This window comes from Pygocentrus nattereri, chromosome 6 (genome assembly GCF_015220715.1).
Source record: "Pygocentrus nattereri isolate fPygNat1 chromosome 6, fPygNat1.pri, whole genome shotgun sequence".
Classification (NCBI taxonomy): Eukaryota; Metazoa; Chordata; class Actinopteri; order Characiformes; family Serrasalmidae; genus Pygocentrus; species Pygocentrus nattereri.
The window spans coordinates 25,364,041-25,375,851 of NC_051216.1; the positions used below are offsets into that span (position 1 = coordinate 25,364,041).

The 11,811-nt window shown below is 40.0% G+C and overlaps 1 protein-coding gene across 1 annotated transcript; it reads right to left on the minus strand.

The window, feature by feature from the left end:
• Positions 1 to 306: 306 nt before the first annotated feature.
• On the minus strand, positions 307 to 11,269 carry LOC108435160. Its single transcript, XM_017710781.1, has 4 exons — positions 11,209 to 11,269; positions 6,661 to 6,951; positions 6,187 to 6,420; positions 307 to 804 (listed from the first exon to the last, which is right to left on the minus strand). Exons 1-4 carry the CDS (start codon positions 11,264 to 11,266, stop codon positions 656 to 658), a joined length of 732 nt encoding a protein of 243 aa, XP_017566270.1. The 5' UTR covers positions 11,267 to 11,269; the 3' UTR covers positions 307 to 655.
• Positions 11,270 to 11,811: the final 542 nt, after the last annotated feature.

Below are 11,811 nucleotides of genomic sequence, written 5' to 3' on the forward strand. Positions count from 1 at the left end.
TTTCATACAGTATACAGTATACTGTTTATGTTACACATTAATACTTTGCCAATTAAAACAATACATAATTCATATCACTATAAAGTATTATTATATGATAATGTCATTGCAATGTAAAAGGGCAGCCAGAGAACTCCCAAGCTGTTTTTAAGTCACTGTACTCACAACAAACTACACATTTAAATCACAATTTAATAATCAACCAAAAACTAAGTCAACAAACAAAAAACAGATGTATCTCTATAATAAAAAAAAATTACAGAAGAAGGTAAAAATATTCTTAATTTTTATCAAGTTAATGCAGGAAGATTTTATTAGCCATAAATTTTGAGCATTTCTGTTTGCACCACACATTATGAACTGTTCACACGATGGAAAAAACAGCTACTATACTTGAATTATGTAAAATATTGGAAAATGGAGAGCAAAGTTTAGAAATAACAGTGACGATTATAAGAGTAAGACCATAAAAGCTTTATATCGTTTTCACAGGTCCAGCCATCTACTAGGACCTTTTAGACTCACTTCTGAGTCTTTCAGACACACCTTACTTAATTAGGATATGATGTCAGCAGCAGACTGTATGTTTAAAATGTAACATTATCTGTGAAACTGGTTAGAATGTATGTGTTGTTTACAGTGAGAAGTGTTTGCTTCAGCATGTATATTCTACTTTGGTGAAAGTCATATCCAGTTCTGTGTTCCCAGTCCAGCAACTGCAGTAAAGCAGAGCTAGAAGAGCAGCAATCAGAACAGCAATGAAGGAAACTGTAAGAGACATGGCAGTGACAGGACTAACTCCACCTGCATAAAATAACAATGATGTTAATAGATATTAATTCCGATTTAAACATTCAGTATAAATATATCATCATGTTATCATAACAGTGGAGTGTTGTCTTGTGCTGAGGCAACAAAACAAAGTATTTTTTCACCTTTTATTATCCTATTGTCAGTACACTGTAAACTGAAAACATGAGGTTGCTGTTATTAACAGTAAAATGCCCCATTTTTATGAAGAAAAGCGTTACCAATAAATAAGAATTTAAGCATCAAAAATCTAATCCATGCTTTATTTATAGACTGCAACTTGGCCAGAGAAAATGTACATGTAACATAACAATGTACATGAATTCACACTGTGAGCATCAATAAGCCTTCAGTCAGGAATTAAACTCCAGTCTTACTAGAGTAATTAAACTGATAGTTTTTCTAATGGCAGTTAACATAAACCGGACTTGAACAATTTGATCTGCTTCTGTAGTTAATGCACCATCATTTTACTCTTTTTTTTGTAAGCTTTGTTCAGCACAGTCATTTGGTTCCTGTTTGTTGTCTGAATTCAATACAAACTAGCAGTATAATAATAATAATAATAATAAATATATGAGCGGGTTTAAGCGCAAGTAGGTACAAGCACGCAACAGTAGTTTGAGCCCTTCTGCAGTTCTGCCTCAAGCTGTTTGGGCCTTATTTATAGGCAGAGTGAATAGAACTGAAAGGAAGTCAGTTCATCAAAAGGCCTTCAGTTGCCATAAACAATGAGCAGAGGTCTTCAAACATATGTTTACATTGACATGTTCTGATCTACACTGGTTTGCAGAACATCAAAGAGGTTGTCAAAATAGATGCCAAAACTACATGACTAATGGCAGAATTTCTCACAGAGTTGCATTTAAAAAGTTGTTTTGTTCTACATATTTAACCCTTTGATTTGATGTAGGTCATAATGAGACCCAATGCACTCATAAGGGGCCCTTTGGTGTAGAAGAGCTCAGTGAAAGTGGGTCAGAACATGTCAAAAGGCCTTAATATGATATATCTATTGATCAGGGACCAAAGCCAAAGATGATCACCAAGTTTTGGTCAGATTGACCTTTTGATCTTTGTATAATTAGTCTTTGTCTTGTATAATAAGTTATAATTTGTATAATTAGTCTTTGAATGAATAAGCCAAAATACCAGACATTGTTATAATATAGTAATAACATGTAATTATTGTTTGAAACCTATGTCTTTGTTAGATAATGGCGACATATAGACACCATTCAAGTTTCATGATTATTGGTCAATGTTAAGCCTGTCAAAAGCCTGCTTAATGGTTGTTGGCCGATGGCGACCATATACTTCAAAGTATCAAATTGTTTAAAGTTTCAAGTTTGTCATTTGCACAACATGCCAGGACATTTATGCATTGAAATGTTTGGGGTGAGGCTCAGATAATCACTCTACAGAAAGTAACTAAGTAAAAAATATAGATATATAGATATATAGATAGATAGAGGGAGAGAGAGAGAGAGAAATATATTAAAAATAAATATATTAAATTTACACAAAATATAGTGAAATATACACAAATTATAGACACAATACACACAAGACATAGAGACAATATACATTTTTTTAATACATATACACCACTGCTGACCCAGCACCAATCCGCCTGTCAATCTCCCGCTCCCTTGTACCATCACTCGTGAACAAGACCCCAAGATACTTAAACTCCTCCACTCGAGGCAAGAACTTATCCCCGACCCAGAGAGGGCTCTCCACCCTTTTCCGCCTGAGAACCATGGCCTTGGATTTGGAGGTACTGATTCTCATCCTGGCTGCTTCACACTCGGCTGCAAACCGATCCAGCGAAAGCTGAAGTTCACGGCCTGATGTCCCCAATAGGACCACATCATCTGCAAACAGCAGCGATGTGACCTTGAGGCCACCAAACCGGACACCCTCCGTCCCCTGACTGCACCTAGAAATTCTATCCATGAAAATTATGAATAAAATCAGTGACAAAGGGCAGCCCTGACAGAGTCCAACTCTCACTGGGAACGAGTCTGACTTACTGCCGGCCATGCGACCCAAGCTCCTGCTTTGTTTGTACAGGGCCTGAATGGCTCGTAGCAAAGAGCCATGTACCCTGTACTCCCGAAGCACTTCCCACAGAATACCCCGGGGAACACAGTCGAATGCGTTCTCCAGATCCACAAAGCACATGTGGACTGGTTGGGCAAACTCCCATGAACCCTCCAGAATCCTGGAGAGGGTGAAGAGTTGGTCCAGTGTTCCACGACCAGGGCGGAACCCGCACTGCTCCTCCTAAATCTGAGGTTCGACTATAAGCCGGACTCTCTTCTCCAGTACCCCTGCATAGACCTTACCAGGGAGGCTGAGGAGTGTGATTCCCCTGTAGTTGGAACACACCCTCCGGTCCCCTTTTTAAAAAGAGGCACCACCACCCTAGTCTACCAATCCAGTGACACTGCTCCTGAGTCAATGTCCCTCACCTCCCCCGATATCTGGTCAAAGTTCTGACGGAGGTGTGAGTTGAAGATCAGTCTAACAGGTTCTTCTGCCAGACGTTCCCAGCAAACCCTCACTATATGTTTGGGTTTGCCTGGTCTGACCGGCATTTTCCCCGACCACCTGATCCAACTCAGGAGATCCGTTGACAGCTCAGCTCCTCTCTTTATTCGAGTGTCCAAAACACATGGCCGCAAGTCAGATGACACGACTACAAAGTCAATCATTGAACTGTAGCCTACAGTGTCCTGGTGCCATGTGCACTTATGGACATCCTTGTGTTCAAACATAGTGTTTGTGATTGGCAAACTGTGGTTTGCACAGAAGTCCAAAAACTGAACACCACTCGCGTTCAGGCCATTCCTCCCAATCACACTCCAGGTCTCACTGTCATTGCCCACATGAGTGTTGAAGTCCCCCAGTAGGACAATAGAGTCTCCAGGAGGAGTACTTTCAAGCACCCTTCCCAAGGACTCTACGAAGGCTGGGTACTCTGAACTGCTGTTCAGTGCATAAGCACAGACAACAGTCAGGACCCGTTCCCCAACCCGAAGGCGTAGGGAAGCTACCCTCTCATCCACCAGAGAAAACCCCAACATACAGGCACTGAGTCGAGGGGCTATGAGAAAGCCCATACCTGCCCACCGCTTCTCACCATGGGCAACTCCAGAAAAGAATAAAGTCCAGCCCCTCTCAAGGAGATTGGACCCAGAGCCCAAGCTGTGTGTTGAGGTTAGCCTGACTATATCTAGCCGGTATCTCTCAACCTCGCGCACCAACTCAGGCTCCTTCCCCGTCAGTGAGGTAACATTCCAAGTTCCAAAAGCCAGTTTCAGCAACCGAGGATCAGAACGCCAAGGCCCACGCCTTCGGACACTGCCTGATCCACAAAGCACCGAACCCCTACTACTGCCCCTCCCATCGGTGATGGGTCGATGGTAGGGAAGTGGGGACTATGAAATGTAAAATTCTATCTTTAAAATTCTTAGTTCTAATTATTTTATTGTTTCTTTTGGCTACTGCAAATCATTTAGCTTGAGAAATATATATAAAAGAGAAGTTTGATTTACTAGAGCAAGTACATCATGGGCAGAGTTTTAGCAGCCTTTACTTGAGGGGAGTACGAAGACAGTTGTAGCCCCACCTTTCGTCCTTTTTGGAAAACGCCGCTGTGAGAGAAGGTGTGCTGGTGCAGCTCCGTTATTTTAAGTTAAAACACACTTTGTATTTTCCAGTTTTCGACATAAAATGAGTTAATTCAGTCACAAAAACATTATAACACGCACTGGTTATGCTCTTGTGCAGTTAAAACACTTTTAGAAGGTTTTAGTAAGTTTTTATTCGCTGTTGGCCATGAGTTCTGTTAAGGTGGAATGCTAATTACGAAGTGTGGATGCTAATTGTTCACAGTATATTTCTTATTTTCTTTTGCTTAATATGACCAGAATAACCAGCAACGCATGCATTTGTTTGTTCTTAAAGAAGAGCTGTAACTTTTATTCACAATTTTAGGGTTTGTATAGTCGATGTAGTGTAGCAGCTTTGTTGTAATCTGAGTGTTTAACAGGCGCAGCTGAGAGCACGAGAGAGAAAACCTAATGAAGCCTGTTTCTTCGCTTTCTGTAAACTCTGTGCAGGTGGAGAAAATGAATGCTCCCTCATGCTAAGCTGGTGTGCTGATGTCAGCACTTCAACAATTCTTCATTAAACCCTACACAACACTTCCTCCTGCTCCACCGGCGTCCGAGCGTGAGTTTGCGTTAAAGTCCGTCCTGAGCGATGATCGGAAGTTCAAAAGAGTTTGCCGATCATACTGAATGATCCCAAAAGCAGTTTGTGCAAAAACACACAGAAACAGCACAATAAAACCCAAAAAACTGTAGAGTTTACCCGGAGCTCTCACCAGCACGGCCATTCTATGGCGCACCGGAACCGGATATAAGGCTCTTTTTTTTTAATACCAAGTACATGATGACTGGGCAAAAATTGTAGGACTAGTTTGAAAAAATTAGGTTTCGCATATTATGCAAATTAGCTAATTATCTAAGTAGTTGGAGCTAAATTGTCCAAATGGCAAAGTAGTTTTTTTGGGCCCAAGGAAACAGGAAAAAATGTCTTGTCTGGCAAAAATCTGGTTTAGGAGTTACAGGCCCCAATGCATTGTGGTGAGCATTAGCACCCCCTTTAGGCCAATTGGGCTGATGTCATGAGCCTGAGTAGCAGCAGGGAATACTACCTATTGACCAAGTTTCATGTCTCTAGGTTTTATGGTTTGGTTTATGCATTTCATTTAAGGAAAGAAAAATAATAGGAAGAAAACTGATGATTCCAATAGGGTTCAATGCACTACATGCTTGTACCAGGCTAGTAAATTTACCTCATTTTGGTATTAATTAATTAAATGGCATTAAATTTGCTGAATGCGCACAGATCTATTTAATAGTTAAAGTTCAGAACTCATTACTTTAATCAAGACTCGAAAGTCTTGATTTGGGACTTGACTGTGGAGTGGAGTCTGTTGAATGATCTGCGGAATAAGGTCAGGGAAAATTCCCACCTATAAACTGCGGTCATTTAATTCCCATATTGGGAGAACATAAATTAACAATGAGCTCTTGTGATTTTGGTCTCCAATATGTATTCAGAGCAGAGCTAGAGAAATGAATAATATGATATAAATAACTGTGACATGTGGCAATAGCAGGAACTCCACTTGGAGAAAATAACTAATAACTGATGAATTAACCCAACTCAATATAAATTATTCAATGTACACTTGTCATTGTGTTACCATACTTTTGGATTGAATGTGTGTATATATGTTATTGTGTGTGTGTGTGTGTGCGTGTAAAATGATAGTAATAAAAAGACTAAGAAACAAACCTGTGAGACATTTTTGAAGAGAGAACTCTGTGCTGTTCTTGTTCAGTGCATTTTGTGCGGTGCAACTGTAGACTGATTGTTCTTTGAATGAGACGCTGATTCTTTCTCCTGTTTCTTTAAATCCATTTGGGCCGGTCCATATAAGTTTTGCCTGAAATTGCGAGTCCACTGAACACAGGAGTGTCGCTACTGTACTGTTTACCTCACATGTTACGTTCGGTACTGGAACTGCATCTGAAGGTAGAGCATATCCTTATTAAGTAATTCTTAATAAATCACTCTTTAAGAAGAAATTATGACCAAGAGAAAAGAATATCATAAATTATTTTTCATTTTTAGCTCGTTTACTTTAAGACGTAGATAAGACCAGTAGAAGTCCAGATCATAGTTCATCTTGATCCCTGGATATCTTTTCACACATGAGAATTTTATAACATTCCTACCAAAATCAATCTTAAAACATGACTCACTTACCCATCACTTTAATATCATAGTCAGAATACTGAAGCATTCCATCCACCTGAATTTCAGACTGGTAATGACCACTGTCCTCTTTACTCAGCTGCTTAAGCGTGAAGTCTCCAGTGTTAGTATCAAGATCTGCTCGAGATTCAAATCTATACCACGTAGGGTGACCACCTTCAAACTCAACCACTTTTGTCTTCTTGAACTTCCACAGAATGGTCTCAATCCTTCCTGATGCAGAAGACTTGAAAGTGTGATCTTTCCCAGTCTCAACAGTAACCTCAACACAAGATATAGCACCTAAAAAAGAAACAGATTCACAGTGAAGGGACAGAGCACATGACACAATATCACAGTACAACACCAGGAACAGACCAGGCAGGCTAATCCTACAGACTGTTCACAGGCCACTGCACTGCACACCTGATTGGCTTATTAGCCTACATTTGAGCACAACAATGTATCTTACATTCAGATTTCATATGGACTGGCATAACACACACACACACACACAAACACACTTTTGTTTGATCTTGTCCTCTGTACCTAACACAAATACTTTGTACACTCTTTTTATTAGGTGCCCACAAGCCACGGGTGCTGAATCTGTTGTGGCTCAGATTTGCCTAGATAATAATTGTTCTGCTTTAAAATGGATTGTGCAGACCAAACCATAAGGCCTACAGACATGAAACATCATCAACAGGCTATAGTCACTCTAGCTACTCAGACACACAAGATTAGCTCAGTCTGGCTTGAAGGGGGCACTACAGCATAGTGTTTTATGTTCTGGCCTGTATGTCCTACACTGGGGTTTACAGACATAATCAATAGGCCTTTGACAAGCTTAGCAGTGACCAATCATCGTGAAACTTGAATGGTATGTCTATGCAGGGTAGATGATGTTTTACAATGACCTTTTACAATACTCTGTTTTAATAAAGCATATTTCATATATGATTTTACTTCAGGACAGATCACTGCAGCTTTGGCAATTCTGAATAAAACTGCTAAAACTCAAAAACACATTGTCATCATCTCAGAATTTAAACCACATTTTATATATATAGTGGGGAAAAAAGTAATTAGTCAGTCACCAATTGTGCAAGTTCTCCCACTTAAAAAGATGAGACAGGCCTTGACATCAGAGGTAGACCTCAACTATGAGAGACAAAATGAGAAAAAAAAATCAGAAAATCACATTGTCTGATTTTTAAAGAATTTATTTGCAAATAATGGTGGAAAATAAGTATTTGGTCACCTACAAACAAGCAAGATTTCTGGCTGTCACAGACCTGTAAATTCTTTAAGAGGCTCTTCTGTCCTCCACTCATTACCTGTATTAATGGCACCTGTTTGACCTTGTTATCTGTATAAAAGACACCTCAAACAGTCACACTCCAAACTCCACTATGGTGAAGACCAAAGAGCTGTCGAAGGACACCAGAAACAAGATTGTAGACCTGCACCAGGCTGGGAAGACTGAATCTGCAATAGGCAAGCAGCTTGGTGTGAAGAAATCTACTGTGGGAGTGTAACGGGGAGCGAGGAGGCATACGCATGTGCGGAGGTAAGCGACTTTTATTGAGGCCAAATCCAATATCAGGGTCGTAACGGTCCAGGGTCATATAGCCAACACGAACAGAGTTTCTGACATGACAAACAGCTGGATAAGGCAAACACCAACACGAGCACACAACGACCAGCGAAAACAAAGGGCAAACACAGGGCTTAAATAGATAGGATAATGAGGGACAGGTGAACACAATCAAGGGTGGAGTAACAAAACCAAAACAAACGCACATGGAGAGGACTGAAGCAAAACACGAACACATGGACAGGACTGGCAGGAGCCAATCGTGACAGGGAGCAATAATCAGAAAATGGAAGACCTACAAGACCACTGCTAATCTCCCTCGATCAGGGGCCCCACGCAAGATCTCAGCCCGTGGGGTCAAAATGATCACAAGAACGGTGAGCAGAAATCCCAGAACCACACGGGGGGACCTAGTGAACAACCTGCAGAAAGCTGGGACCAACGTTACAAAGGCTACTGTCAGTAACACACTACGCCGTCAGGGACTCAGATCTTGCAGTGCCAGACGTGTCCCCCTGCTTAAGCCAGTACATATCTGGGTGCATCTGAAGTTTGCTAGAGAGCATTTGGATGTTCCGGAAGAGTATTGGAAGAATGTCATATGGTCAGATGAAACCAAAGTAGAACTGTTTGGTACAAACACAACTCGTCGTGTTTGGAGGAGAGTGACCAGGACGACTGATCCATATACATGAAAGAATGAATGCGGCCATGTATTGTGAGATTTTGAGTGCAAACCTCCTTCCATCAGCAAGGGCATTGAAGATAAAATGTGGCTGGGTCTTTCAGCATGACATTGCCAACAAAGGATATATAATAAAGTATTGAGATGAACTTTTGTTATTGACCAAATACTTATTATCCACCATTATTTGCAAATAAATGCTTTAAAAATCAGACAATGTGATTTTCTGATTTTTTTCCCTCATTTTATCTCTCATAGTTGAGGTCTACCTATGATGTCAATTACAGGCCTCTCTCATCTTTTTAAGTGGGAGAACTTGCACAATTGGTGACTGACTAAATACCTTTTTTCCCCACTGTATATATATATATATATATATATATATATATATATATATATAATATATATATAAAGAATAAACTTTGAAATACATTGAATTGTATGTTGTTAATTAATGTAGTTGTCTTGTTGTTCTTCATATACAGTGATATATGTGTGTATATGTACATGCATATGTACAGTGTGTGTATGTGTTTACTGTGTTATTTTGTGCACAGCTCAGTTAGTGAGAGTGTGCTTGTGTTTCGAGACCATCAGAAGAAAGAGTAGGGCTAGGAGTGACCAACCTTAATTTTCAGTTGCTTTTCAAGTGACATTGATTTCCCTTGCTCTCAATAAAAGAGCATTTTTCAAACAGAAGTTATGGCCTCATCTGACTCTTCTTCTGCACCATGTCAAATTATGTACATATGAAGTTCCACCCTTCTATGGCTTCACATCATATATCAGCCACTCTCAGATCATCACTCTGTCCAGTAATCACTGTGTATACATACTGGTAACTTTATCAGAATCCCTTTCATTTAAGCTCCGCTTGGAGTTTGCACAATTTTTGTTGGTATATATGACATTTTAGGGGAAGCTGAGCTTGCCTTGCAGTCTTAGAGCAATCGCCACTGATATATATATATATATATATATATATATATATATATATATATATATATATCAGTGGCGATTGCTCTAAGACTGCAAGGGAAGCTCAGCTTCCCCTAAAATGTCAAAAAATAAGTGTTCAAATATATACTGTTGTGTGTACATGTCATAGACTAAATATGCGCTATAACGCGCTCAACTTTTGTTCAGAATCAGCTTCTTATCACTGGTAACGACGCGGCTTTCCTCTCACTCATTTCCGCAGCTTCACATTGCTTTAAACAGTGTGGACGCTGAGCGTCTACAGAGTTCAATAGCGAAGCAAAGAGTGCAGCGAAACGAGACGAGCCATTGGAAAAATGCTGGGCTTTGTCCCGCCCTTCGGACGCTCAGCGTCTCTGGGGGTCTATGGGGCAGTGGGCTGGCCTCGGCTGGCCCTGACGCTCAGCTTCTGCATGATGATTGGATGATCTGTCTGAGGCTGAATCCCTTTTTGATTGACAGCGAAATGAGCGAATCAGCGATCTTTTGCTGTAAACATCCGTGGGAGCATTTAATTTTCATTTTTAAAATTTTCATTCTGTTCTGAGTTGAACCGGAGACTTTCCTAATCCTCTTAGCGGCATTTTCTTTGTTAAAAACGACTAGCGACAAATCGAGCTTCTATTTCTGGTGTTTTTTTGTAGCTGCTTGTGTTTGGAGACTGACTTCTATCACTCTTTCGGACTTCTATCGCAGTTTCTGTCCAGCGGGTGCTGCTGAGCCCCTCCACCGTCACAAAGCACTCACAGGCGGACACACTTCACACTAGCCTCGCGCCAGTCCCAGCTAGCGAGTTAGCTAGGTAGGAAGCTGCACATAATGGAAGACAGTTTGAATGTTGTTGACCGGATTTTGGCGAAGCCATTTGATAGTCTTCCTCACTAAGACTAAAACCTCTATTATCTATGGTAATATTTATACTTTGTTACTATGCTTAAGTATTATTTCGGAAATTTTGTATTTGATTGTTACCAAAATTGATCTTTTTTACTCCTCACATTTTCTGCCCACAGCTATGCTACTTTGTCTTTGGAGTAAGATTAGTACCACCAATTAGTCGCGGTGACACACTCCACCAAAGAAAGAAACCTTTTATTTGTTTGTTAACTTAGAATAAGAAATAACTTTGGAAGTATTATTTTTATACCTGCACCTCATTGGAAGTCATCAACGTTATGCATAACAAATTAAGAGTCATGACTTTCAGCAGCGTGCTTACTGCAGCTATAGGATAATCTGAACTCACTCACTGACATTATGAACAGGTAATAAAGTAAACATTGAGTATTTGACTTACCCACAAAAAACAAAATTAAAAATATTAAGAGATCCCAGCTCTGACTGTGACTTGCCATTTTCAGAACACACACTTTGGTGTTGTAGAAAGAACACTCCCCCCTCAAATATATAACCACTGAAACATGTTCTCTTCCTGTAAGAGGCCACAGCAGAGATCAGCTTTTTGGTTATTCAGCTTATTTTAGCTTAGCTATTAAAAGCATAAGACTGAAGCAGGGAAAGCAAGTCAGCTCTACTCCTGCCCAGTATACTGACTGTATTCACTCACTGACATTTGGAGGATCTAGGGCTGTGTTCAAGAACTCTTTCCCTGTTCTGAAGAATGTACTTTCTGAGCACAGGAGCAGCAAGATTCACAAACACAGAGCCCAGCTGATATAATCATCCTTTAAAAGGGATTAATCTAAAAAAAATTGCAGAGAAAAATGGAAGGAAAAGCTGCTGAGAAGATTTAGTTAAATTCCAATTTCTACTTTGTTGATCATAAAAGTGAGATAAAATTAGTTTGTTTGCAGTTGGTTTTCCATTATAGCTAGTTTGGTGGGGTTACTAGTGTGTAGTGTTGTATTATAGTGAAGGTATTTTTACTTTATTTGCACAT

What these genes read in the sequence shown, in the direction of transcription:
- LOC108435160 (XM_017710781.1), bottom strand. Translation starts at nt 11,266, where the DNA reads ATGGCAAGTCACAGTCAGAGCTGGGATCTCTTAATATTTTTAATTTTG. An exon ending in CTATGATATTAAAGTGATGG is followed by an intron (nt 6,421 to 6,660) that starts GTAAGTGAGTCA and finishes CTCTACCTTCAG; the next exon opens with ATGCAGTTCCAGTACCGAAC. An exon ending in TCTTCAAAAATGTCTCACAG is followed by an intron (nt 805 to 6,186) that starts GTTTGTTTCTTA and finishes TATTTTATGCAG; the next exon opens with GTGGAGTTAGTCCTGTCACT.